This window comes from Malaclemys terrapin, chromosome 4 (genome assembly GCF_027887155.1).
Source record: "Malaclemys terrapin pileata isolate rMalTer1 chromosome 4, rMalTer1.hap1, whole genome shotgun sequence".
Lineage (NCBI taxonomy): Eukaryota > Metazoa > Chordata > Testudines > Emydidae > Malaclemys > Malaclemys terrapin.
In genome coordinates, this window is record NC_071508.1 from 14,603,718 (window position 1) to 14,628,594 (window position 24,877).

The window sequence follows — 24,877 nt, forward strand, 5'->3', positions numbered from 1 at the left end:
AACATCATGTATCTTTGTGCCTCAATTTCCCCACCTGTAAAACAGGGATGATCATACTGACCTCCTTTGTAAAATGCTTTGGGATCCTTGGCTGACAAGCACTACAGAAATGCAAAGTGTAGCAGGAGGCATTTGTGTAACCAGTACAAAAATGTCTTTGGTAACTTTGTTAAAGCCAGTTTACAGATTTTGATTTTGCCCTTGAATCAATGGAGATTTTCATCAAATAAAGAGGATTTCAATTCTCATTTCACATCTAAAGATGCAACAATCAAACTGAATTAGATTTGGAAACTACTGCGGAAAATATGGCTGGCTTCAGTAGGCTGAATTGTGCACGGTGCCATCACCCTTCACCCCCATGAATTAAAAGCTTTGGATATGCCGGAAATAATACCTCATGGGTGTCTCTGTATTAGCAGCCTCTTCATTGGACTGGGAAGAACCTTGACTGTGCAGGAGGGGGATATGGTGGCCAAAGCTACCACAACTGAGGAGGAAGTCTTTTTGTTATGTTGTCTGATTGTCTTTAGGCTACAATTTTCAAATGAGCCCAAGAGACTCCCAAGAGAGGAGCATGAGTTCTACTGAAAATCAGTAGGAGTTGGGTTTCTACCTCTCTGAGGTGCTTTTGAAAACCTTTAAAGGTCACATTCTGTGGTAAGGGGCAGAGCTAGATGGAATGTTCCGAATGAAAACCTGATACTTCAGCTAGTTTTGCCGAGGTTGGTGAACACCTGGGCAAAATGCGGAACAAGTCTGAAGTGATCCTGGGGTGTTTATGCTTTGCAAGGTGCCCATTCAACTGGTGCTTTCCAGTGAGTTTTGCTCTGAGTGTCTGGGTTATTTCCCGAGATGTAGGGACGGTGCATGCACTTTCAGAGTGAGAGCGGGTAAAGAAAGCTTTGGGCCAATCTCCGCAAACAGACAACATTGCGGTTGGCACAGCTGGAAAGATGGGTTCTAAAATGGGCAGCGCTCTGCAAAAACAGGCAACCATTATCAAAATCTTTGTGTGTTAGGGGTCAGCCTGCCACTCACAATGGTGTCCGGAGCATGTGACTTGTTAATGGTGAGCATAGGGCTTAGAGAATACATTTAGCACCCACAGCTCACACATGATGTATCTTGAGAAATGCATGTAAGTCAGCAGAAAACAGAAGAGAGGGGAGGGTTATTATTAGCGTGTCTTTTCTGAGATTTTCACTCTTGTGTGGAAACAACTCCCTTTAACTAATAGCCAGCACAAACTGACACAGCAAATAGACCCTGTGTCAGCACATCCTAAAAATGGAGGATATCCAAGAGCAGAATTAGACATGGTGGATATTAGACATGAGCCTGAACCAACCCCCTGGATCCAGACACCTGTGAAACCAAACTGGAAGGGTATGCCTATCTTGTTCAAATACAGTGACTGTGTTGCTATCAAACTCATTTGTCATTGTGTCTGTCAACCACAATTCATTCCTGCACTCACTCCACTGCTAGTGGCACTTTGTCCAGGCACATTGCTAAATACGGTACCATAAAATGCCGTGCAACCATGTCTTCTAACATTGCTAGCTACGAATCCTGATTAGCATACAGAGATATTTGTTTCCCTCCCAAACATGAGTTACCAGGCATAACTCCACCACAAATGACAAGAGGCAGCAGTTGAAAGTTGCTTTGTATTGAAGCTCTCAAGCTCTATAGTGTACAGTGGGATTGATTGCCCCATACCATACTTACCCACCCAGTACTGTGGCTGAAGAAACACTAGCCAGATAAGCATCCAGCAAGAACCAAGAGATGGGATGCCCTAAACCCATTAATTAGAACCTTTTGGAGCATTGAGGTTTGTCTCCTATTCCAGTAGGGGGGAAGAGAGAGAGAGAGAGAGATACACAGACAGACAGACAGACACTCTCATAGGCATCCCTATTTTTCCTTTGAAAGGTTCACAGAAATATATATGTTAATGCTGCTAAGGCCCTGGGTGCCCTAGAAACACAGAGGAGGAGACCCATGTGGTCCTTACCCAGTAATGCAAGATTGTTCCCCATAGCTCATTTCTCAGTGTTTTGCCCCAGTAAGCTTTAGCTATTCCAAGCAATGGCGCTTCCACCTTTTCCCCTAGGAGTACTGCTGATTGAATAATGAGTTGTGAAAAATATGAATGGCGATTGTACACCTTTTTCTCCTGCAGTTCTCCATGAGGAAGGGTTTCTTTTATTCCACCAGCTCCATTGAGAGGTCGTTGAAGCACTTGGGACAAATCACTGTCAGGAAACTTTCCCTGATACTTAGCAAAAAAAAAAAAAAAAGTTCCTTTTCTTATCCCTTATTGACCTGTGCACACTACACTAAATAATTCCCTTCCTGTCTATGCCTTTTGTTCACCACTGTAGTTCTACTGATGGGAACTGTATGGTAGACAGGGTTCAGGCAGCTGCCAACTTTTCAACCATTGTGTCTCCTGGACCTGCTCTGAGCAGGGTCAGATGGTCTGGGGTGGTGGGACTTCTCCAAAGCACTGAGTGCTGGGCTAATTTGGTCCCATTGAACTCAATGGTGACGCTTCCACTGATTTCAATAGAAGCAGAAATAGGCCAACGAGTATTTGAGACATTCCCACCCCATGGTGGTTAAAACACCATCTACCCATGTACACCAGAGCTACCGTGATTGCTACCACTGCCAGAGCGGCAGTGGTGGAAAATTTTAAGAACAGACTAGAATGGAGATAGCCCTCGGGTGAGAGCTCACCTGATGGTGGTGGGCACGGATCAGCATTCACTTCGCACTCCCCGCCAGTACCCAGCCCAAGCTGGGGAAGCTAATGATGCAACCAGCGGACCAAATTCAGTGATGAATCCTGGCCATGTGCCACCTGAGCACGTTGTGTGTACACTAAGAGGACAGTCTAACAGTGCTAGGTGTCTCGTGAAAAAAATCTCTCTTTGGGATTTCTGTGGCCCCCACTGTATCTCAGCATCTCACAAGCTTTCCTGTGTTTATTCTCACAACACCCCTGTGAAGTAGGGCGGTGCTATTATCCCCATTGTACAGATGGAAAGCAATGGAAGTTAGGAGCCTAAATATCTTTGTTGGTCTGGGCCTGTGTAACTCCAAGATCACACAGGGAGTCTGTGGCAGAACAGAAAGTTCCCTGAGTTGTAGCCTTACACCCTAACCACTGAACCACCCTTCCTCACTAGCTCCCTAGAAACGCCCGTCATGTTTTAGAGATGTTGTTCTCCACCATCCTGCGACTGACTTAGTTATTTAACCACACCCACAAAGACTGTCATAATCAGCTGAAGACGTCCTTCAAATGAGTCACATTGCGGGATACTCAGAGAAAGGATGGGGAAGGCAGCAGAGTCTGGTAGGACACCACTGGTAGGAGTTAGACCAGGCAGGAGGATGTTGAGAAGCAGAAGTGAGAGCTGGAGCCACAAACTGTTCAGCGCTCCCTGAGTCACTTCAGATTAGTACATAGTGAACATCTCAACATTTGAAAGGAGAAGTAACTGGAGGGTGAATCGCTACTGGGTCCTAGGCTTGAGGCAATCCCAGTCACGAGGCATGTTGCAGTGATTGACCTCAGAGCCTGGGATGGAAATGGATCCATCAGCTGACTCAGTCTAGGCAAAACATGTCCATTCAGCTCAGCATGGCTGAGCATGTGAACTGCAAAGAGGTCAGAAGTAGCCACAGAAAGGGTCAAAGAGAGCCTGGCCAGGCCAGGCTTGTGGATAGATTACTACTGGAATATCTAGCTGCCAGGTTTTTGCTGGTGAAATGGTGATGGTCAGAGAGCAATCCTTTGAGCAAGGCCTGAGGAGGAGGAAGGTCAGCACTGAAAAGGTAGACTTGGGAAAGGAAGACTCCAGAGCTTTGGGAAAGGATGTGGTGAAATTCTAGGGCCTGGCAAGGCAACTGTAGGGATTTAGAACCTAATCCAAAGGCCACAGTATTTCCATTGGCAGTAATGGGTTTTGGATCAGGACTTTAGGGCACAACCTAAGGCCAGGGCAACTTTGGGAGCAGATGAGAGAGAAAATCACCACCACCTGCCAGAGGAGAGTTCTCCAGAGTGCAGGAGGGTGCCAGCTAAATCCTGCCTCGGGTGCCATGGGCCCATAACATGCTGCATCATCTGCTGCGTGCGCATGCCACGCTCTGGGCTGGCATCGTTTTGAAAGCATGCGTTGTGTCCTTTGCTGTTTACAGAACAAGAACAATGTGACGAGCCCACAGGGGCACATATAGGCCCCACATCACCATACACAAGCGTGCCAGGCCTAGCGATAGGCATATTGCCTTTCTGATTGGTTTTCGTTCGCTTCTAAATGATAGAATACAGTGCACTCCAGTAGACAGCTCACAAACTATTTAAGGAGTTGCTACCCGGTTCCTATACAGCATAACATGGCCATGTAGCAAGGACACGCCTTCGATCTGCATGGACAAGGGGTAAACTCCAGGTAAGCTGCCCCCCTACCCTTGTTGCCCAGTGCTCAGGGCTATACGAGCATTTGATTGGGAGGGTGCCAGACTCTGCAGGACTGGATTGAATCCCACACAGAGTCGTTTCCCTGTTCTATCTAATCTTTAATGTATTTTATTTACCCTTGTAATGCCTGGGAGGTGGGACGGTGCTATCACCCCATTGCACAGATGTGGAATGGAGGCACAGAGAAACTTTGCAAGTTCCCCAAGGTCACACAGAGAGTCTGAGGGACAGCCTGGAATTGAACCAAAGTCCCAGCCTAGCACCCTAGCCCTTGGAACACCCTTCCTCTCTATCGTTGCCCGGGCTCTCCTCAGTCCTTCTTGGCTTATTTTAACTCTTTTCGATTTCTTGTTGTTCGAGGGGGGGAAAAAATCACCTATCTGAGCCTGTTTCTTTTTTTCTGTTGAGTCATACGACAGTCACGCTGGCTGTGAAATTGCTGCACTGCCTGGGCCAAGTAGTAGTACCCCTTTATGGAGAACTGATCTGTGTGTGTAAAAAAGCAGAGCACGGTGCTTTTCGGTAGAGTCTGTGCTTGTAAAAGAGACTTTCAGCTTGGTTTGCAGCATGGTTAGGCCAGTGCTAGGCTAGGAAAAACTGGACCGGTAATTCCCCACTTCTGGGAGCGGTAGAACAGGCAAGATCCGGTGTTTTATCGCTGTGCTGTCTGCCCCAACCTTGACTCCATTCCTCAGGATGAAGAGAAGGATTTCCAGTCAGACAGGCCCCAAAACTGTGCTTTTTGAGGCGGGAAAACCCTTCACGAGGAGCCTGTCTCTTCCTTTGAAGCACCGGGGGCTGGCTACATGCTGGGTAATAACATGAGAGCAATCCAGGTTTCTAAAACTAAACTGGCTCTTCGTTAAGAGAATGAGTTACAGAGGTGGTGCAACTACGGCTAGCATTCCAGCCATGTGCACACAGACTGGCTTCCTGGTAACTCTTCCCTCCAGGTTCCATGCAGGTTGCTCAATCCACTGTCAGAGGCACAACATTGGACTAGATGGGCCACAGGCCTGATCCAGTCTAGGAATGCCCAAAGTATCTGCAAGAGTCACTTGCAATCAGTGAACTTCTCCTGCCACACACCTGTGCTTTCCCCAAATTTAACAAAGAGTATAGGGTGCCCTCCCCCGGCCTGTGCATGACTCATTGTGCTGCTGCTATAGCCAGGAGACAGCTCCCACACCCGCCCACATAGCACAAGACGGCTAGAAAACCAAATCCAAACACTGGTTTCAACAAGGAAGTGTCAAGAGTCAGCAGAAATAGAAAAAGGCAGTATGTACAGAAGTGGCTCCAGGTTACAGGGCCCCTGCATGAATTCAGATGGGAGGGCCCATAGGCAGACCTCAGTAGCAAAGCTAGACCATGTGGGGAAATGCTGGTCCTTAAGGGACATAAGCGATCAATTGCCAGCCAGGTAGGGCATAAGGGAGACCTGGGGAGAGTGGTTTCCCTAGGTTCATCTTCCTGGATGTGGGAGGTTGGGATAGGTAGTTGCTCAGAGACAGGACTCCCCATAGCCCAGTACCCTGTCTGACACACCTGGCAAATGCCACAGGCTTGTCCCAGCAAGCAGAATGATAAAGAACAAACACCTTTAGTATTACATGCCTTAGGCACTCCCTCCTCCAGGAAACACCCATCTCTTGGTGGAGCCTGTGTTGGCCACCTCAGTGTTTGCTCTCAGATTGGATCAGACATGCCCTGAAGAAGTTCTCTAGTGTACAGCTCACCCAGCAAGGCGTTCTCCAGGAGCAGCCACTTGTAGTTCAGATCAGAATCACCGTCCGTTCTTATGCACACTCGAATTGTAGCTGGGCTCAGGGAGAGATTCCACCCATGCAGCAGTGTGGCATACAGTTAGGTGCCCCAAGAGGGAAGGGACTTGCATCTCTGGGAAGCATCATTCTTTAGCCAGGAGATACTGAACTAGATAGATCATTGGTCTGTTCCACCATAACGGCTCCTGTTTGCCGACATCAGAAGTCATGCCGATGGGATACTCATATTTTCCTCTGGACGTGACTATAGTTCAGGTTACTGGAAGTATCACACAATTGGAGGCTGAATTCTCTCCTTTTTAACCCTTTGTGCCAATGTAAATAGCCTGACATCCCTAGTGACTGACTCCTCTATTGGAGGCAGGATTTCTAGTGGACAGGAGTACTGGATGTGGAGTCCGGAGAGCTGAGTTCTATTCCCTGCTGTGTGACTTCCCTTCTCTGTGCCTCAATTTCCCCATCTGCAAAAAGGAGATAATGCAGGGTGCTTTGCGATCCAGAGAGCCGGGACAGCACAGCACAGACAGCCCTACACCTTGACTTACCAATATGCCTCAAACCTGCTCTGAAGAGCAGTGCAGTTTCTGCACCTGTTCAACCCTTGGCCTCTCTGCTGAGGTTGCCAGCAGGGTGGAAAGAGGTGGAAAGAGTGAGGTAGACAGCAGTGCACCAGGAAATGGACTGAGGCCAGGTCCACACTACAAACTTCTGCCAGAATAGCTATGTCACGTCGCAGTGTGACCTCTGACCAGGAGCAGCGCCAGGGTTTTTGCTGCCTTAGGCGGCAGTGCTCCTCCTCTGAGCATTCGGCGGTGGGGGTCCTTCCGCTCCGCGTCTTCGGGGCACTTCGGCGGCAGGTCCCGGAGCGAGTGAAGGACCCGCTGCCGAATTTCCACCGAAGACCCAGAGCAGAAGGACCCCCCGCCGCCGAATTTCCACCGAGGGAGGCAAAATGCCGCCCCCCAAATCCTGCCACCCTAGCTGACTGCCTAGGGTCGCCTAGTGGAAGCGCCGGCCCTGCCTCTGACCGACACAGGTGTGCCGACAAGGGTCACTACTATAGATGGGGTTATACCAGCGAAAGTGCAGTTTTGCTGGTATGAGCTGCATCAACACTAGGAGTGCTTTGCTGGTGTAATAGATCAGTACAGCTCTACCAGCAAAATGTTCCTAGTGTAGATGTAGCCTTAGACTCACCTGATAACAGCTCTCTTACCACCTGGGCTGGCTCACTTGGCCTTATCGGTACAGGTGAAGCCCAGGCCAGGGAGTTGACTCTGCAGGACTCAGGTGACAATGGCAACGTAATCTGATGTTTTGTTTTGTTTTCAGCACTGAATAATCTCACAACAAACCTGGCAAGGGCAGCAGAGATGATGCGCTGGGTGCCCCTGAGCAGCAGGATGAGTTAGAAAACAATTAGGAAAAGTCCAACCTTATTTCCTCCATCAAACTCCCAGTGTTCAGAGCACCATGCCCCGTGAGTACAAAGGCAATGGGGAGAGGGTTTGCGTCCACAAAGACAGCAAGGTTTTAAAAATGAAGTACCCGTCAAAGTGGAGCTAAAATAGGAGGTTTGTCTGCAGATACGGTAGCAGGGATTCATCCAGGGCTGTAAAGTGCTGGACAGTTAATTGCTTCCTAACTCTTTCAGTGGCCAGGCAATTCACTTTAAACTTTTAGTTCCTCCTTCACGCAGATGTACCCTGTTCAAATCTCTGCGTGCAGGAAATTCCTTCAGAGGCACAAAATCTGATTATCTCAACCCCTTTTCGCTGATGTCATTTCTGGACTGCCTCTTTAGCAACCTTCCCCCTGACTCTGACTGCTGGCAAAAAAAGCAGGGGAGAGAAAGGGAAAGAGAAATATACGCTCAGACAATCTGAGAGTTCTCGGAGACTCCTCTCACTTGACTCTTTCCTCCTCAGGAAGCTAAGTAAAGGGAAGAAAGCAAGAGCTTGTGCAAGCACCGAGGGCTAGAGCCGATGGCCTCCGGTTGCCACTAGAATCCTTTCAGGCTGGAGGAGGAGATCACAGGATGAATGCCACAGTCGGTAAGTGTCTTTTGTTTGCCCCCTTTGTTTGCTGTTGTGAAATTCCCACAAGTGGTGGTTTGGATTGAACTTGTAGGAAAGCCGGTGGGATCTGATAAGTAACAGCCTGCTCTCTTGAACAGGCAAATCAGGTTTTGCAAACTCCTTTTTGAGTTAATAGACAAACAAAGGTCTCCAGATATGGCAAAACAACTGGTGACTTTTGGATTTCTAGACACGGGCCAGCACCAAGAGACTGCAGTGATGGGTGGGTGCTCCCTGAATGATTAGAGAGATTGAGAGATAGTGGCTCTCTCGACAGAAGGCTCAGATCCCTGCATAGAGGTCAGGCTACACTGTATAAAGGGGTCTGGGTAGAGTCAAACCTATGCCCTTTTCAGAAATCTGTAAAGTAGAGCAGCTTTAGACAACACATCACGGAAAAAGAAAGTATGGGTTGGACGCTGTCATTAAACCTTAAGCACTGCACAGCCTGAGAAACAGATGGTAATGTCTCCGGGCAACTAGTTTGTCCCATATCGAGAAATGGACTTGGCTGACCCAGGGGCAATTCTTGGCATCAGACACAGAGGTGGCTACCTAATTAGGCACTGCCTTTCAGGGCAGCACCCGGACTGTGGGAGGAGTGTGGCTGCAAGAAGAGGCCAGTCAGTCAGAAGGAATCCACAGTCCAGAGAGTGGACTGCCAGCTGGCTAGAGGACAAGAGGCTCGCTCGAGCAAGGAATGAGGAGAATAGAGGGGAAGCCCAGCGGAGGCAGGGTGGAGAGATGGGAAGTGATCTGGGCAAAGGATAGCTCAGACAGACTTTCATTGGTGGCAGGTGCTTGGTGCTGCGGGATCTTTCGCAATGTGTCCTAACCCTTGTGCGGAGCAAAAGATTGTGGCTGCCTCACAGCATGGAAGCTGGGCATGCTCCTAATTACCTCAGGCATTGCTTAAGGAAGGCAGTCCTGGATGAGGCTCCCTCACTAGAGCCCTGTCTCAATGGGCAAAAAAGGAGTAGCATGTTCCTAGCCATATTAGTTGGCCATGTTGAAGCCTCGTTTCCCTGTAGGCTACAGCATGGCCAGCTCACAAGTCTTTCAGACATGCTGGCTTGCATCTCTTCAAGCCTGTTAGGCTAACTCAATTGAGCTAATACATTGAGACAGGTCTTAGGGACAGGGGTAGGAGGCTAGCTCCATCTTTGACCTATCTCAGACTAGAGAGAGGGGTGAAAGCCTCCTTCGGTAGCTTACCCCGCCCTGGACTCTGATCTGAGCTCTCAACACGAGTAAGAGCACTACAGCAGTTTGCAAGTGTAGAGGTAGGCTGGGTTGGAGACAGGAGGAGGGAATGACATGTCCGGATCGGGATCAGAGCAATCCTAGTTAATCCCAGTTAAATCAGGGGACCTGATTCTGCTTCTCAGTCCAGCAAGTGTCAACAGGAGTAGCTCCAATAAGGTCACTGGTGTTACACAGAGGTGAACCCAAGATCAGATAGGAGACCTCCGCAGTCTGGGCTTGTAGCCATCCGAAGGGTTAATGGAGACCTCGATTTCTGAAAGACTCATTCATATGGCAGCTGTGCTGCATGAATCCTGCTGCTCCCTTGTGTAAGTGCAGCTGCCGTGGACTGAACATTGCTCATCTCAGACTTATTTGTGGTGCTACCTAGCGCATGCAGACTAGTGCAGCTCTGGGACTGTTTGTGAGCCCAGCCATTCCCCTAGCCAGCCTGAGCCATAGGCGCAGGAAACAGCGGTACTGGGGGTGCTGCAGCACCCCCAGGTTTTGTGCCCGGCATCCCGGCCGCTGGCCCCATGTCCCCGCTGCCCAGGGTACCTGACACTGGCCCCATGCCCCCGCTGCCCAGGGTACCTGACACTGGCCCCAGGCTCCCGCTGCCCAGGGTACCTGACACTGGCCCCAGGCCCCCGCTGCCCAGGGTACCTGACACTGGCCCCAGGCCCCCGCTGCCCAGGGTACCTGACACTGGCCCCAGGCCCCCGCTGCCCAGGGTACCTGACACTGGCCCCAGGCCCCCGCTGCCCAGGGTACCTGACACTGGCCCCAGGCCCCCGCTGCCCAGGGTACCTGACACTGGCCCCAGGCCCCCGCTGCCCAGGGTATCCTGGCCAGCTGCCGGGCCCAGAATCCCAGCCACTGGGTCCGCATGTGGGGTCCCGGCTGCCAGCCCCAGCCCTAGGGGAAGGTGAGGGGTGTGGACAGGGCAAAGGGGGGGAGGGGGTGCAGCTCAGCCCCTCCACTCCAAAAACTGTTCCAGCGCCACTGGCCTGAGCCTCTCCATGGAAAACATAAAGGGCCTCCTTTACAAAGCATGGCCTTGATTTGTGCCCAGGCAGTTCTGCGTGCTCCCAAACAGACACCCATCAGCCCAACAGGAAACCCTATCACCTGCCTGTGGAAGTGATAACATTGGGGGATTAGTGCTGAAGAGTGTGCACCAGTGTGTTCCTCCCCACAGACACACTAGATTATCAGAAATGCTCTGCGCCCAGCAGCTCCCTTCCGGGTCCTGAGCACGCTTGAAAATCTGATCAAAGGAGGCAAGGTACAGGCCCCTCTGAACATTAAACCCCAAAGGGAAACTGCTAATGAGAGGAGGGGAAAATGCGGAGTGTTCATTCCTGCTACTTTGGGATGCACAAGGCCGTCATCACGTGTATTTATACTTTCTCCAACGAGTTATTTTTTCTGATTAGATTTTCATGACATTAGTTACTATCAGGTCCCTGTTTTTTGCTGGAGGACTCTTTGGAAGGCTGGAGTGGGCCAGCAACATCACACTAAGCTGAAACCCGAGAGTGGATTGCCCAACCTTTAGCTGCAGGGGAGGGGAGTCTGGGGATGCATCCACACCTACCTTATTATAAAATACCTCATTCTGATTTTGAGTTGATCTGCTTCCAAAGCGAATTAGTTGATGCAGAATGAGATGCCAGATAATTTGTCAAAAAAAAAACAAAAAAAACCCCTTGTGTATGGATGCAAGGCAGTTTATCAGAAAACACCAAGTTAAATCCAAAATAACTTTCAAGAAACCCTAAATCTTTGATGGTGCCATTACAAGTTAAATCCAAAATAACTTTCAAGAAGCCCTAAATCTTTGATGGTGCCATTATGCCAGCTGGAAACATGCCACCACCAGAAGATACCTGATGTGATCTACCTGTTCATTTTACACACGCTCCACTCTAGCCACCCCTTGATCCAATACACAACAGGTTTGGGGAGTGGTTAGTTTAGCGGGTGCATTTAGAGTCAACAAAGCCAAATAAAACCATGCTAGTGCAAGAGGACATCCTATCAGATACACAGGTTATTTGCAGATGCCAGAACCGTGCTGTCTGAAAGCTGTAACCTACCCACAGGGACTCTGTCACTGATGGCCATAACTTGATAGGGATGCTAGCAGCAAGACTTTGAGTGATTTCACTTTCTCACACCGGGATGGCTGAGTGTATTGTACTGGGACTGGGTTTGTACTGGTGATGGCAGACTCTTTCAGGGGTAGTGAGATCAGCAGTTCAAAAGTTTTATACCCATCCGCCACACTTCCTAATAAGGGTTAGTCCAGGCTGCTGGGCAGTGATTTTCATCAGGTCTTATTTTTATCCAAGCCAGCTCAGCTGTCTCTCTCCAAGATCCGTGCTGATCCTTTCCCAGATGCCTGTTATCCAGGAATTAATCTCTGCCTTACTCTCACACTTCCTGGCCCAAAACCAATTATCAGCTGTCGAGGAGAAAATCCCCACCCCCTCACCCCCTCTTATGCACCTGGTCAACTGTGCAATACCAGGAAATGGGTGAGGGGAGATTAGCCTTCAATGGGAAGGCAAAACAAAAACAAACTAGTGCCCGATGTAGCAAAAGATGCTAGACCATCCGTGTGTCCCAGTCTGATCAGTCACAGGTATCTACATATGCCTTTCTTATACTTGGCTCAAGCTCTAACTCTCCTTTGTATAGCTTCACTCCCAAGCCTCTCCTTTCCTTTCCAAGCTGCCTGGTTTGTTGCTTGTCCCAAGCTATTGCAGAGCAGTGCAGAATAGGGTTGCCAGCCCTCCCATGATTTCCTGGAGTCTCCAGGAATTAAAGATTAATCTTTAATGACAGATTGTCATGTTATGAAGCCTCCAGGAACACAGCCAACCAAAATCGGCAACCCTAATGCAGAACGAGGGCAGAAGTTGCTTCTAGGGGACTGGGCTAGTAAGTTCGTAGTTTTGCAGCAGTAGCTGTAGAGTGAAGATATTAAGGTGCATCATTCCAAACACTTGGCACAGGAGATGGGCCTGACCAAGGACCTATCAGAACCCTTCAACTCTGAAGGTTTGGAATGTGAAACCCAATCCAAAATGTGCAGATAGCCCCTATCTCTGAAACAGGCTGAATCCTGTGTCTGAGAACTCTTGTGCTTTGGAGAAGGTGAAAGCTGAACCAGAGCCCAGGTCTGCGTGGCAGTAATACTTTGGTATCTAGCTCTGCTAACGGAAGTGTGAACGGAGATGTTTCTCAAACAATGTTTTTCTCCGCTTCAGTACTGCTCCCTGATGCCCTTCTCTGCATTGTGTAATGGTGAATCCTTCTGCTGGCCAAGATTAGAATGAGTCACCCCGGAATGGAAGAATGATGAATCACCGCACGGTTAGGTTTGTGGACTGGGTTCTCTACCGCTGACTTGCTCTCAGGAATAGCAGGAGTCTCAAATGGAACTTAGGGCTGGTCTCCCAAGTCAGTGCTTCATGCAGTCTCAGTTGAAAATCAGCCAGGAAAGATTAGCTAGCAGTGATACGTGCCCTTTTAACAAATACTTTGTGGCCCAGCCTCCTCTGATGTTTGGCTTAGCTGTGTGGGAGGGACCCAGGTTTCAGGGTGGTAATGAAAGCCACAGCCAGGGAAGTTTCATGTAAGTTTCTTACAGCCATTTTATTATGATGATTATTAAACTACTATTGGAGTAGAACCTAAGGACCTCACACAGGGAGCAGGGCCTCATTGCGCGAGGTGCTGTACAAGCAAACAGTAAGACAGTCCCGGCCCTTGACAACTCACGCTCTAGCATTAGACAATATTCAGCAGAAGAATGAGCAGACAAGAGAGAAGGGGTAGAGGTCAGAAGAGGGCGAGGTAACAAGGTAGCAGCGAAGATAGGGTGTAGTCGCGGTGGTCTCAGTGGTGTCAGTCTCCAGGCTGTGACATCAGGTGTAAAACAGTCCCTCAGCCTTGGCCTCAGAGGCCTCTCTTTATAGGATCAGTCTAAATTGCACCTGACATCACCAGCGCCATAAGGATAAAATAGCACCCAGAGCTCCAGGCAACACCCATTTGCGATGTGGAAACAGAAGCGCAGTTTGGACAGTGGCAGCGATAAAGTCAGTGAGGGAAACACTAGCTGAGTAACGCTGGCTCCTGCACACAGCACAAACACTGACAGGTTTGTTGGATGCCGGGCCCACTCACAATAGGCTCCTTGTGGCAGGCACTGTCAGTCTGTGAGGGCTTGTGCGCTGCCTGCCTCCAGCCCCTTCTCCTTTTGTTGCAGTGGAAAGCACAGCACAATGGGGGGGGGGGGTTGTTAGTGAGGGGGACAAGAGACAAATGCAGACGCTCAGCGTTTCAGGGGCCTAGAAGTGGAGCCCATTTAACGAAGCTACAAACAGTGATGGTTAAAGCTCTAAGGTTCCTGAGCACCCAGGGCCGGCTCTGGCTTTTTTGCCTGCCCAGCGTGGCAGGGGAGGGCGCCGAGCCCGGCCACAGGCCCGCAATCCCCGACTGGCCGGAGCGCCGAGGGAAGGGCGGCGAGCCCGGCCGGGGCTCTCCACTCTCCCCGGAGACCAGAGCGCGTGGGGGAGGGCGGCGAGCCCGCCGCGGCCCCGCTCTCCCCGACCGGCCGGAGCACCGCGGGGAGGACGGCGAGCCCAGTCGCAGCCCCGCTCTTGGGCCGGAGCGCCCCGCCGCGCCACCCCCCTCCAGGCGCCGCCCCAAGCACATGCTTGGTGGGCTGGTGCCTGGAGCCGGCCCTGTGAGCACCCATAACAAATGCAAAGCCCCATTCCAAGCTCTCCTGACACACCAGGCAGCCTCTGAGGAGAAGCTGAATCTGGCGCAGGTAGGGATAGCAATGGGGAGATTTCCCAACGGGCAAAATTCAGCTCCGTGCCGAGGCCCAGCACAAGGCCTTAGCTGCCATTTATGCAAAGCAGCTGTCACAGAGAGTCTCACTTGTTATCTGAGCAAGAAGCAGTTCCCGAAGGGCGGGGGAGTTGGTTGCACCGGGCAGACCAATTGTAATAAACATGCCACAACATCATGGGCATAGTTGCGGGGGGGAAGGGGCGCAACAGGGGGGTGTTGTGCCCCTTCCCCCAAACCGCAGGCAGGCATTGAATTTCCCCCCCCTTCGTTGGCCTGACTAGTGCTGCCCCCCAAAATCACGCCTATGCACAACATTACGGGGTACCTTCCCGCCATCCTGGATGTGCTGGCAGAAAAGGATTCAGGCAGTGGAGGGCACTGTCATTCCCGGGTCAGTATCCAGCCAGAGTGCCCAGAGTTGCTGGATGCTGGCCAGTGGCCGCTGTAGCCGGATACAGCACAGCGAGTGACATGTGACAGCAGGAAGGCAGTGCAAATATGCCCCACTGAGATCATAGACAAAAGGCTTCAGGCTGGGGGCAGTCTGCAGGATAGGGTTCCTGGCCCCTGGGAGAGGGGTGGGTGGAATATCCCTGGCATGAGAGCCCCATGGGATGCAGTGACCCGGCCCTGAACTGGCCCCTAGGGGCTGAGTTAGGAATTGCTGGGTTGATCTTTTATTGTAATTGTTAAAGTAATTGTGGTGAGGGTATTTGCACCTTTAAGCAGCCCTGGAAAAGAATGTGCTATTATTCAAGGTGTATGAGTGCTACAGGGCCCCACCAAGGGCTGAAGCCTGGCCAGCCCAGCGCTTGGAGCACCTGCTCTGCCTGCCTTTGAGCATGTGGTATGCACAACAGGCTACCAGATGTGATTTCCAAAAATACATCACTTCCCAGTCAGGTGTCTAAATAAAGGCCAGATAGTCACAGATAGACTCTGGCCCCCACTGTGGGCGCTGACCTCTTTTGAAAATTTCCATCCTGGAGGCGGCTCTGTAACCACAGCACTCTCAGTGACACGCAGCAATAGGGCTGGTTACCATACGGCCTTGGCTTAAGTGGCGCCGAGGGCTGGTGGTGAATTTCCCTCCTCTGCATGTGTCTCGTGGTAGCTGGGATGTGAAGTCTAGTCTAGTCATTGTCTCTCGTTCCATCCTCTAGGCCCCCTTCATGAATTCCAGCAAGAACGTGGATTTGAAGATAATTATCATAGGCGCACTGGGGTAAGCAGAATCCTTCCTACTGGAGTCCAACCGTCCTGAAGGTTTGTTCTCATGAAGGCTAAATGAGTCCCACTCCAAGTCCCCTTTACACTGCTAAAATGATGTCAGTTGGCCTTAATGTAAGTAAGATAGTGGGACTTTATCTTCAACGGCTAAGGTTCTCCTATTTACTTTTCATGTATTTATAATCATCTCTAAGCTGCTGTGAAATACAGGGGAAATTAACAGCATTAAAAATAATCCATTAAAACATTAAGCCCTTAAATGGAGAGGTTCAAACTCCAATCTTCCTGTACTTACAGTATGGCACCCACCCACAAAACAAACTAGTTCACAGATCAGTTTGAAGCCTGGCTACATATAGGTTTCACACATCTAAGATGCATTCAAGACCAAGACAGATGAAAATGGCAAGGCTGAGTGGTTGGAGTTTGGTTCCCATCATGGAGTCATTATCCCATTAATAACAGGGTGTGGGAATCTGTGACTCTCCAGTCTTATTCTGTGCACCTGATTCTATAGTGCAACTCAGAAGTCCTGAGGCTAATGCATGTCCCTTTGTGTGCCTCTTCCTTTGTCCCAGGGTGGGGAAAACTTCCCTCCTGCACCAGTTTGTGCACAAGACATTCCATGAAGATTATCGGACTACTCTGGGAGCCAGTATCCTATCTAAGCACATCATGGTGGACAACACCCCCCTAAAACTGCAGGTGAGGCACTTCCCCGTTTGGTCTCTGGCATCTATCCACTCAGAAGAAGCCTGTCTTTTGACCTGGTGTGTGTGCACAGCGCCAGGTGACGTCCATTTAACAGAGGTCGGTGCCCAAATAAGGGATCATTCAGGACCTGCTCCTGCTCCCTTTGAAATCAACGGTAACATTTTAACTGTTGCAGGCTTGTGCCTGATGTTCAGTGGTCCTGAGCACCCGTGGATTCTGCTGAAGTCAAGAGGAGCTGCAGGCGCTCAGCACCTGTGGAAACCAGGCCCTTGATAGCTAAATGGTGTACAGAGCAGCAGATAGTCTAAGGTCACAGTCAGCAGGTCACCACCTCCGGGGGATGGGGGGAAGGGCTCTGCAGCAGCCCTGCCTCAGTTTCCCCTTCTCAGGACTCCTCAGTAAATGCCACAGCCTGGTTTGGCCGCTGCAGTGTCTTGGCCCTTCACAAAAGCCCACCCCTTCTGGGGAAACAGAACTTAAAAACAAACAGAACACAAAGTCTTTACCCTAATCTTAAACTGGGCCCAGCCTTTCTTTCCCAAGGGATTGGTCTTCTCCCCTCTCATTCTTCTGCCCACCCCTTTTCAGCCCTTCCCAGGCTCCTTTCCATCTCGTCCCCACGCTGCTCTTCCCCAGACAGGCACCCCCAGTCCTTCCTGCCTGGAATCTTTCCAGGCCTCTGCCTATCTTATGCTCTAGCTCCTTGCAGCCTTTCTGCAGCCATCTGCACTTCCCTTTTCTCCTCAGGCCTCTGAGGTAAATAAGGTAGAAGCCTGATTGAGTCACATGACCTGCTTCATTTCTCCCACCTGGGGAGGAGAGTTGGCTGTGTCACAGGTGGGGCTGAAGCCCATCCCCCTTTAAAGGGCCAGTCACCCCCTAACAGTCATTAATGTTGTGCGTTCCTGCCCTTCTGCCCCATTAGATCTGGGACACCGGGGGTCAGGAGCGGTTCCGGTCCATGGTGTCGACGTTCTATAAGGGCTCAGATGGCTGTATGCTGGCCTTCGACGTTACAGATCTGGAGTCCTTCGAGTCCTTGGATGATTGGAGAGAGGACTTCCTGGAGAAGATAATCCCCACAGAGCAGGGCTTCCCCATGGTGGTGCTGGGAAATAAAATCGACTTAAATGAACGGCAGGTAAGGAGGGAGCTTGGTCCCAGTTAAGGGCTCAGAAGAATCAGCCATGGAGGGTGGGAGGGGTAGGGCTAGATTTCTATGACTAAATTTCATAGCGTTCTGGTGGTGCCTCCGGGTCAGGGTTGGAGCACACTGGGGAAACTCGCCCTCCTTCTGCCTGTCCAGCTTCTGGGAATGACACAGGACTCCAGCCTCCTGTCAATCACACACCTTTCACCATCACCAAATTCAATTAAAAATTTATAACCCACCACAAGCCCCACTTGAAGCCTAAATTCCCAGAAGTGGCTAATGCTTTTGGGTGCCCAACTGTAGATGCCTTAAAGGAGTCTGATCTCCAAAAAGGGCTGAGCTCCCACCCTCTGAAAATCAGGCCCCTTCTGTGTGTTTCTGGTTGGGCTTCCCAAAATTAAGGCACCTGGAACAAGTGGTTCCCTTTAGAAGCTATACGGTTTTCTTACTATAGCTGGAGTATTTAGTCTGGCACAGGCCGGGTTTACAATTCACCAACAAACCAGAAATTCCTGTCTGGAAGCGAGGGAAGGGAAATCATTATTAATAATTAATAAAACCCCTCAGCGGTAGCTCAACAGTTAGATTCCAGAAGATTCCCTCCCCAGAAGGCTGAAAGAAATCTCCTTCACTTAACGCCCCACCAAGCCCTCCTGTGACCTTGCTGAAGGAAGGACATGCTCCAGCCCAGGCTCTTTAAGAAGATCAGTGTCCTCGAAGAGCAATGAGCCAAACGTTCTGCTACCGAGCATTGTGTGCCTGACGGTACAATGCTCCGCACCTGCCAGCACTTGGCCCTGTAGTCAAGAGACCATGCTGAGTTGCCAGCATGCACTGAGAGCTTCATTCTGAAACCACGCTGGAGGCTCCCATTGGCTTTAATGGGCATTGAGTGCGCTCCACACCATCCCAACATTTGCTCTCAGTGGCTGTAGAATGAAAAGCCCAAGGAGAAGCCCAGGGGTCTCTGAGCATATGGCTACCATCAGGACCAGCGAATACCCCACGCACTGGACTTGGTCACCTCCTTAAGGGCTGCAAATGAATAACATGACCACATCCCCTTCTCTTCTCCCAGGTGTCCAAGGAGACAGCTTCATTCTGGTGCAAAGAAAAGGACATCCCGTATTTTGAAGTCAGTGCCAAGAACGATATCAACGTAGTGCAGGCCTTTGAGACGCTCGCAAGGCAGGCCCTGTCGAGGGTGAGTAGCGGTGCTGGCCGTGTGCCCTTGTGAGCTTTAGAGCCCTGATGTGGGACTTGAGAGACCTGGGTTCTGTTCCTGGCTCTGCTGCTAGTCTGCCGGGTGACCTTGAGCAAGTCATGTCCCTGCCCCGTGCCTCTGTTTCCCCACCTGTAAAATGAAGATAATGATACTGGTTTCCTTTGTAAAGTGCTTTGAGATTCACTGATGAAAAGTACCATTTAGGAGCTAGAATGATTATTATTATTTTCATCATTTGGGCCAGAAGTCTCATGGAAACAGCTGGTGAAAATCTGGTGCCATTTAAGCTAAAACCCAAACCTTGGCCTGAATTTGCCCTTGGATTTAGATCCTAAACTTCACCTTATACCTAAGTGAGGATTCAGACTGGACGTTGACCAGTTCTCATGATTTTTTTTTTTATCTTTTCCAATAATTTTAGTCAAAAATGCAAATTTATCATTCATCATTTATTTCTGAAATATTTTCAGGACTTAATTTTAATTATTTTCAGCACTTAATTTTAATTTTAAATAATGTTTTAAAAATCCATCTTAAACCACTCGGCTGAAAAAATTCAGTGTTGAATATTTCTCATGTAAAAAAATATTGGGCAATAAACAAGGAGATAAATGTTTTCATAAATAACATTGATAAAAATAATTCTAAAAGCTAATGAAACAAGAAATATTTTGCTGTTTTGAAAATTCTTTGCCAAAGTGTTGTTTTAATTTTTTGACCAATCATAAGTGATTCCAGAAAGTGTAGCCAGTATAGCTATGTAAACTGTGCCCTCTACTGGTCATCTCAATGAAATCAATAGGGTAGGGAAAGCATTGGGCTTGAAGGCCAGTCATTTAGAAGCCGTCCTCCATTTTAAGACAGCAATTTTGCATCTGCAAGTATTTGTTGGTACAACTGAGGTCAGTTACATGTTTAACCAGAGTACCCAGACGGTGCCCAGAAATCAAACAGTTCAACATGAAAATGGCACACATTGTGCCTGAATTTATTTAAATCTACAAAACTGCAGGCAAAAAATGTGATGGGCCCTTTCAAAATATGGCCCTTTTCCTAGGTCGGAATTAGTATTTAAATAAGGGGAGGAGTCATGATTAAAGTAAATGGTCTGCTCAGAAGAGAGGACTGGTATCAAACTAAACTCTACAGTCTTAAAATGGAGTTAACTTAAACCTGCAACATTTGCAGTGAAATGTTGCTAAGTCATCTCCATTGGAAAGGTGTGGAGTCTATTGCCTGTGGGTGTATGTACAATACTACGATAGGTAGAGCATATTAGTCTCCCTAACCACAAGGGTCACTGTCCCATCTGTGCAGAAGGTTCAGTAGAGTGATGTAAATGAGAGTGTTTTCATTCCGCATGGGGTCGTGCAAACGTCTTTGTGATTTTGGTCCCATATTCTTAGTGAACCAATATTGTAACTCAGACTGAATCTCAGATGAAGCTGCCAGGCTTTCTGCAATTCTGTTCTGTTCAGAATCCTATACCTTGCCCATCACTGTGGTGCCTGAAAGCATTAAGCAGCCTGACTAGCATCTGTTGCGTGTGGTTCTTTCTTTTTGCCTAATTTTCATCCCAAATCGTGAATCAGTCTGAGATCACTCAAATTTCAGCTCAAAACTCAGTCCCAGGTTCCTGGAGATTTATCCCCAGCGCTTCAAAAAGTTTGTGAACCTCAGGGAAACTCAGGTTGGTAAGAAACCTGAAATCGGGTGATTTCCCTCGGGGAAGTTTAGGATTCAGGGATTGTAGTAAAGCAAGTCCTTTTTTAAAAGCAAACCCAAGCCACTTTTATGTCCTCTTGTCTTTTTTCCAGTACCAAGAGATGCTCGAGAACTATTTAACAGACTCCATCAAGCTCACTCCTGACGACCAGCCCAAGAAGAAATGCTGCTGAATGAGACATTTGGAGACACCTGACATCATGTCTCTGAGTCCTCGCTCGGCACCGAAATCGCTGAACCGACTCCATTCACTTCCGGTTTTGTGTTCAGCCGCAGGAGATGACCACAGTGATCCGGTTCCACATTGCACAGCCAAGCTGACAAATCTCGTGACATTTACCGAGTGCAGAGAAGAGACCAGCCTTTTCTCTACATGCCTAGATTGGACTAACCCAGCCAGACCACACCTGGCTGCTCCTATGCATCGGGACCCTTACAGCTTCATTAACCTTCTAACCACCCATTTCAAAGCCTTGCACTGGCCTTCTAAACCTGGCTCTGTGCAGTCAGTGCTGAGTCCAGGTGGCCCAGCTACCTTCCCAGGGCTGTGGCTGGCTCAGTGACCTCACTCACCTGCTATCTCTCTGCTCTAGTTACACCTGTTGACACTCAGGCAGGTCACAGTGGATTAGTGGCTCACCCTCTGGCACTTGACCAGGCATTCCCAACACACACCTGAATTGACAGTGCTAGGCAAGGCAGGGCTGTGCTGTCACTCCCCTGCAGGCTGGGCCTCACTAGAGAATGTAATCTCAGTCGCCGCTGTTTGAACGCAAAACAGAGACATTTGTTCGCCAGATACCCAGTGTTTAAACTAACACCCTCACAGTCTGCACTTGATATTAAACAGGCGTAAGCTACTTATCCCCAAGGGAGGGAAGGGTGGATGGTCTAGTGGTCAAAGCACAGGCCTGAGAGCCAGGAGCGTCTACATTCGAATCCCAGCACTGACACACATTGCCCTAGGCATAACCTTTCTGTGCCTTAGTTTCTCCCCACCTGTAAAATGGTAGGGGAGCGTGATAACTCTCTCTCACCCAGCGATGAGGTTGTTTGTAAAGCACTTTGACAATGAGCTGGGCTGTGTTGTTTTATTGGCAGGGTGTTTTTTAAAGGAATACTTTTAAAGGGAGGCAGTGGGGCCTACTGGCTAGAGCACTAGACTGGGTCACAGGAGACCTGGGTCCTATTTCCAGCTCATCTGCTAGTCTGCTGGGTGACCTTTGGTAAGTCACTTCACCTCCCCGTGCTGCAGTAGCCCCATCTGTAAAATGGGGATAATGATGAAACGTGCTAGATAAGATTTAGGCATGATTACTATTTTATTAATCACTTAAAAAGGGGAGGCATGGATCAGATTTTGACACAAGCAAGGAGATTGAGCAGAACTCGAAAAGGGAAAGTGACAGAAAGCGAAATTTTGGGATCTGTGCAGATCTGTGACTGTCCTGAAGGGTCTCCCTGCTCAAGTGCCTGGATTTCTATCTCCACCTGAGAATGATGCCCAATTTTCTGCTTTTATTGCCCTGTGGGGTTCGGATTAATCTTTGGGTGTTAAAGACACAAGGGCTGGACTAAGCCCGTAATGTGAAACTGACACATGAATTTAGGATTTTCAGTGATCCCAGGACAGGAGTAGTGGGAGGGAAAGCAGCACATTCCTACCTCTCGAAGGTGGTTCGTGGCACTTTTAGTTGGTGGCTGTGAGCAGCAGAAGCAGCTGCCACGTGGAACTTGGCCAACGCTTGCGGAATTGGTGAAACCTGGGTTAACACAGCAGTGAGGCTCACTGGAAGCCAAGCCGCAGGCTGGGGCCAGAGGGCACAGCGGTGTATCAATGCTGTTTCCATGCAGTTTGGCTTTGACTGTGGAAATCTCATCCAGCCATGAAGTCCAGAGGAGCGGTGGACCCCTTCCTGTACACCCTGCCGTGGGCTGTGATCTCTTCGCATACACCCGGATATGGGCAGAGCCATGGGCCAGGATCCCTTCACGTACACCCTGGCATGGGCCGCGATCCCTTTGCAAACACCCTGACATGGGTCGCGCTGCTGAAGGTCATTGGCCCAGTGTGCTCAAAGCTACTTTAGAGAAATGTTTCTGGGTTCAGAGATGACCACAAAACCCCTGTTAATTTAAAATCATTCCCAGCAAAAGTAAAAAATTTACTCTGAAATGCTGGGCGTGTGCATCTTTTTTGTGTGTGGCTCTAAATAAGAGGATGTCCTGGGTCGGTTCCCTGGGAGAAGCAAATTTCACAGTGGTCCTGTGCAGGGGAATAAGGCAAGCTGGACTGGGACTTCCTTGGAGCATTTAGTCCAGCTCTGAAGTGTCAGTGTTGGTGGAGAAGTAGATCCTACTGGAGGGGTGGGGAATCCCCTTCTTCCACCCCCAGGAGCTGCAAGGATCCATTTCTGAAGCCCCTCAATCTTTGCTGCAGAACTTCTTTTGGTTTCACATTTCAAACGTGTCTAGCTCCTGCCTCTCTCTCTGAGCCGGGAGTCACATAAGCCATAGGACTGGAAGAACCTCCTGGGTCCTGGAGTCCAGTCTCGGGCTATCTCAGGCCACTGTGATGCACAATCCTATTGTTGTTATTATTTGTATTGCAGCAGCCCCTAGAGACCAGGTCCCAGAAGGCGCTGTGCCAGGTGCTGTACAAACATCTAACAGAGTCCCTGCACTGGAAAGCTTATGATCTAAATGAGTTCTGAGCCCCTTCTGCAGATCACAATGACATTCCTGAGAAATTCCAGGATTTTTCTCTGGGACCATCGCTATTTTCCCAGCAGAAATTTCTTTGACCAAACACCAGTTTTGCAAAGCACAGACAACAACAAATGGGGATGGAAGGAGTGTAGAATGGACGTAACTGATAATTGATCACCATATTTGGGGTCAGGAAGGAATTTTCCCTCAGGTCAGATTGTCAGCCAGAGATCCAGGGTCGTCCCCCCCCGCTCCTCCTCCTCCCGGTCATCTGCAGCCTGAGGCATGGGTCACTTGCTAGTTTGAACTAGAGTAAATGGTGGAATCTCTATAGCTTGAAATCTTAAAATGTATGAAAGATCTGTATATGGGCCTGTCATTCTGCCTTTGGGCACAAGAGGTCGTCAGTACAGTGTGAAGAAAACTTCTATTGTATAGCCTTCATACAAGCTTCGTAGAATCACAGAAATGTAGGACTGGAAAGGACCTCGACAGGCCATCTACCATTGTCCTGCACTGAGCAGGGCTAAGTATTCCCTAGACCAGGGATCCGCAACCTTTCAGAAGTGGCGCGCCGAGTCTTCATTTATTCATTCTGATTTAAGGTTTCGCGTGCCAGTAATACATGTTAACATTTTTAGAAGGTCTCTTTCTATGTCTTACATATATAACTAAACTATTGTTGTATGTAAAGTAAATAAGGTTTTAAAACTGTTTAAGAAGCTTCATTTAAAATTAAATTAAAATGTAGAGGCCCTCGGACCGGTGGCCAGGACCCGGGCAGTGTGAGTGCCACTGAAAATCAGCTCACGTGCTGCCTTTGGCACGCGTGCCATAGGTTGCCTACCCCTGCCCTAGACTGTCCCAGACATGTGTTTGTGCAACCTGTTCTTAAAAACTTCTAATGCAGAGGTGGCCAACCTGAGCCTGAGAAGGAGCCAGAATTTATCAATGTACATTGCCAAAGAGCCACAGTAATACGTCAGCAGCCCCCCATCAGCTCCCCTACCCACTGGCAGCCCCGCCGATCAGCACCTCCCCCTCCCTGCCCACACCTCCTAATCAGCTGTTTCGTGGCATGCAGGAGGCTCTGGGGGAGGGGGAGGACCGAGGGCATGGCAGGCTCAGGGGAGGGGCGGGAAGGGGTGGAGTGGGGGCAGGGCCTGTGGCAGAGCCAGGGGTTGAGCAGTGAGCACCTCCCGGCACATTGGAAAGTTGGTGCCTGTAGCTCCAGCCCCAGAGTCGGTGCCTATACAAGGAGCCGCATATTAACTTCTGAAGAGCTGCACGTGGCTCCGGAGCCATAGGTTGGCCACCCCTGTTCTAATGATAGAGATTCCACAACTTCCCAGGACCTTCATACCTTATACTTTTTCATAAACGTCCTTAATTGCAAATTCATTCCTACCCAATACATACTCTCTTTGGCTCACCTTAAGCAACCTTCAATTCCCAGAATTGTGACAAAGGAACTCTGTGCATAATCTCATTCCTAAAACCTGCCTGAATAACTGCTCTTTCTCCCTGAAATATAATGCCATTCTGTACACACAAACTGTCTCTTTTCTGAAATAATGGTGTTATCTTGTTAGGTAATTGGTATTTTGTCACTGGCCATCGTTGTAGAATTAT

General features: G+C 49.3%; 1 protein-coding gene across 3 annotated transcripts; it reads left to right on the forward strand.

Moving 5' to 3' along the window:
• Window positions 1-2,789: 2,789 nt before the first annotated feature.
• RAB7B (RAB7B, member RAS oncogene family) lies at window positions 2,790-23,959 on the forward strand. 3 transcript variants are annotated; one of them, XM_054026863.1, is made up of 9 exons: window positions 2,790-5,317; window positions 7,624-7,771; window positions 8,220-8,345; window positions 12,893-12,998; window positions 15,653-15,714; window positions 16,298-16,424; window positions 17,359-17,574; window positions 18,665-18,790; window positions 20,629-23,959. In XM_054026863.1, the coding sequence occupies exons 4-9, from the start codon at window positions 12,981-12,983 to the stop codon at window positions 20,707-20,709; spliced, it is 630 nt and encodes a 209-aa protein (XP_053882838.1). In that variant the 5' UTR covers window positions 2,790-5,317; window positions 7,624-7,771; window positions 8,220-8,345; window positions 12,893-12,980; the 3' UTR covers window positions 20,710-23,959. The 3 variants fall into 3 exon arrangements, with proteins under 3 accessions (XP_053882838.1, XP_053882839.1, XP_053882840.1); XM_054026865.1 differs by lacking the exons at window positions 2,790-5,317; window positions 7,624-7,771 and having other exon boundaries at window positions 8,082-8,345; window positions 12,893-13,003; XM_054026864.1 differs by lacking the exons at window positions 2,790-5,317; window positions 7,624-7,771; window positions 12,893-12,998 and having other exon boundaries at window positions 8,081-8,345.
• Window positions 23,960-24,877: the final 918 nt, after the last annotated feature.

Excerpts from the sequence above, each read along its gene's own strand:
- RAB7B (XM_054026863.1), top strand. Across the intron at positions 15,715-16,297 it reads ATTATCATAGGCGCACTGGG|GGTGGGGAAAACTTCCCTCC; the intron begins GTAAGCAGAATC and ends CCTTTGTCCCAG. Across the intron at positions 18,791-20,628 it reads CAAGGCAGGCCCTGTCGAGG|TACCAAGAGATGCTCGAGAA; the intron begins GTGAGTAGCGGT and ends TCTTTTTTCCAG.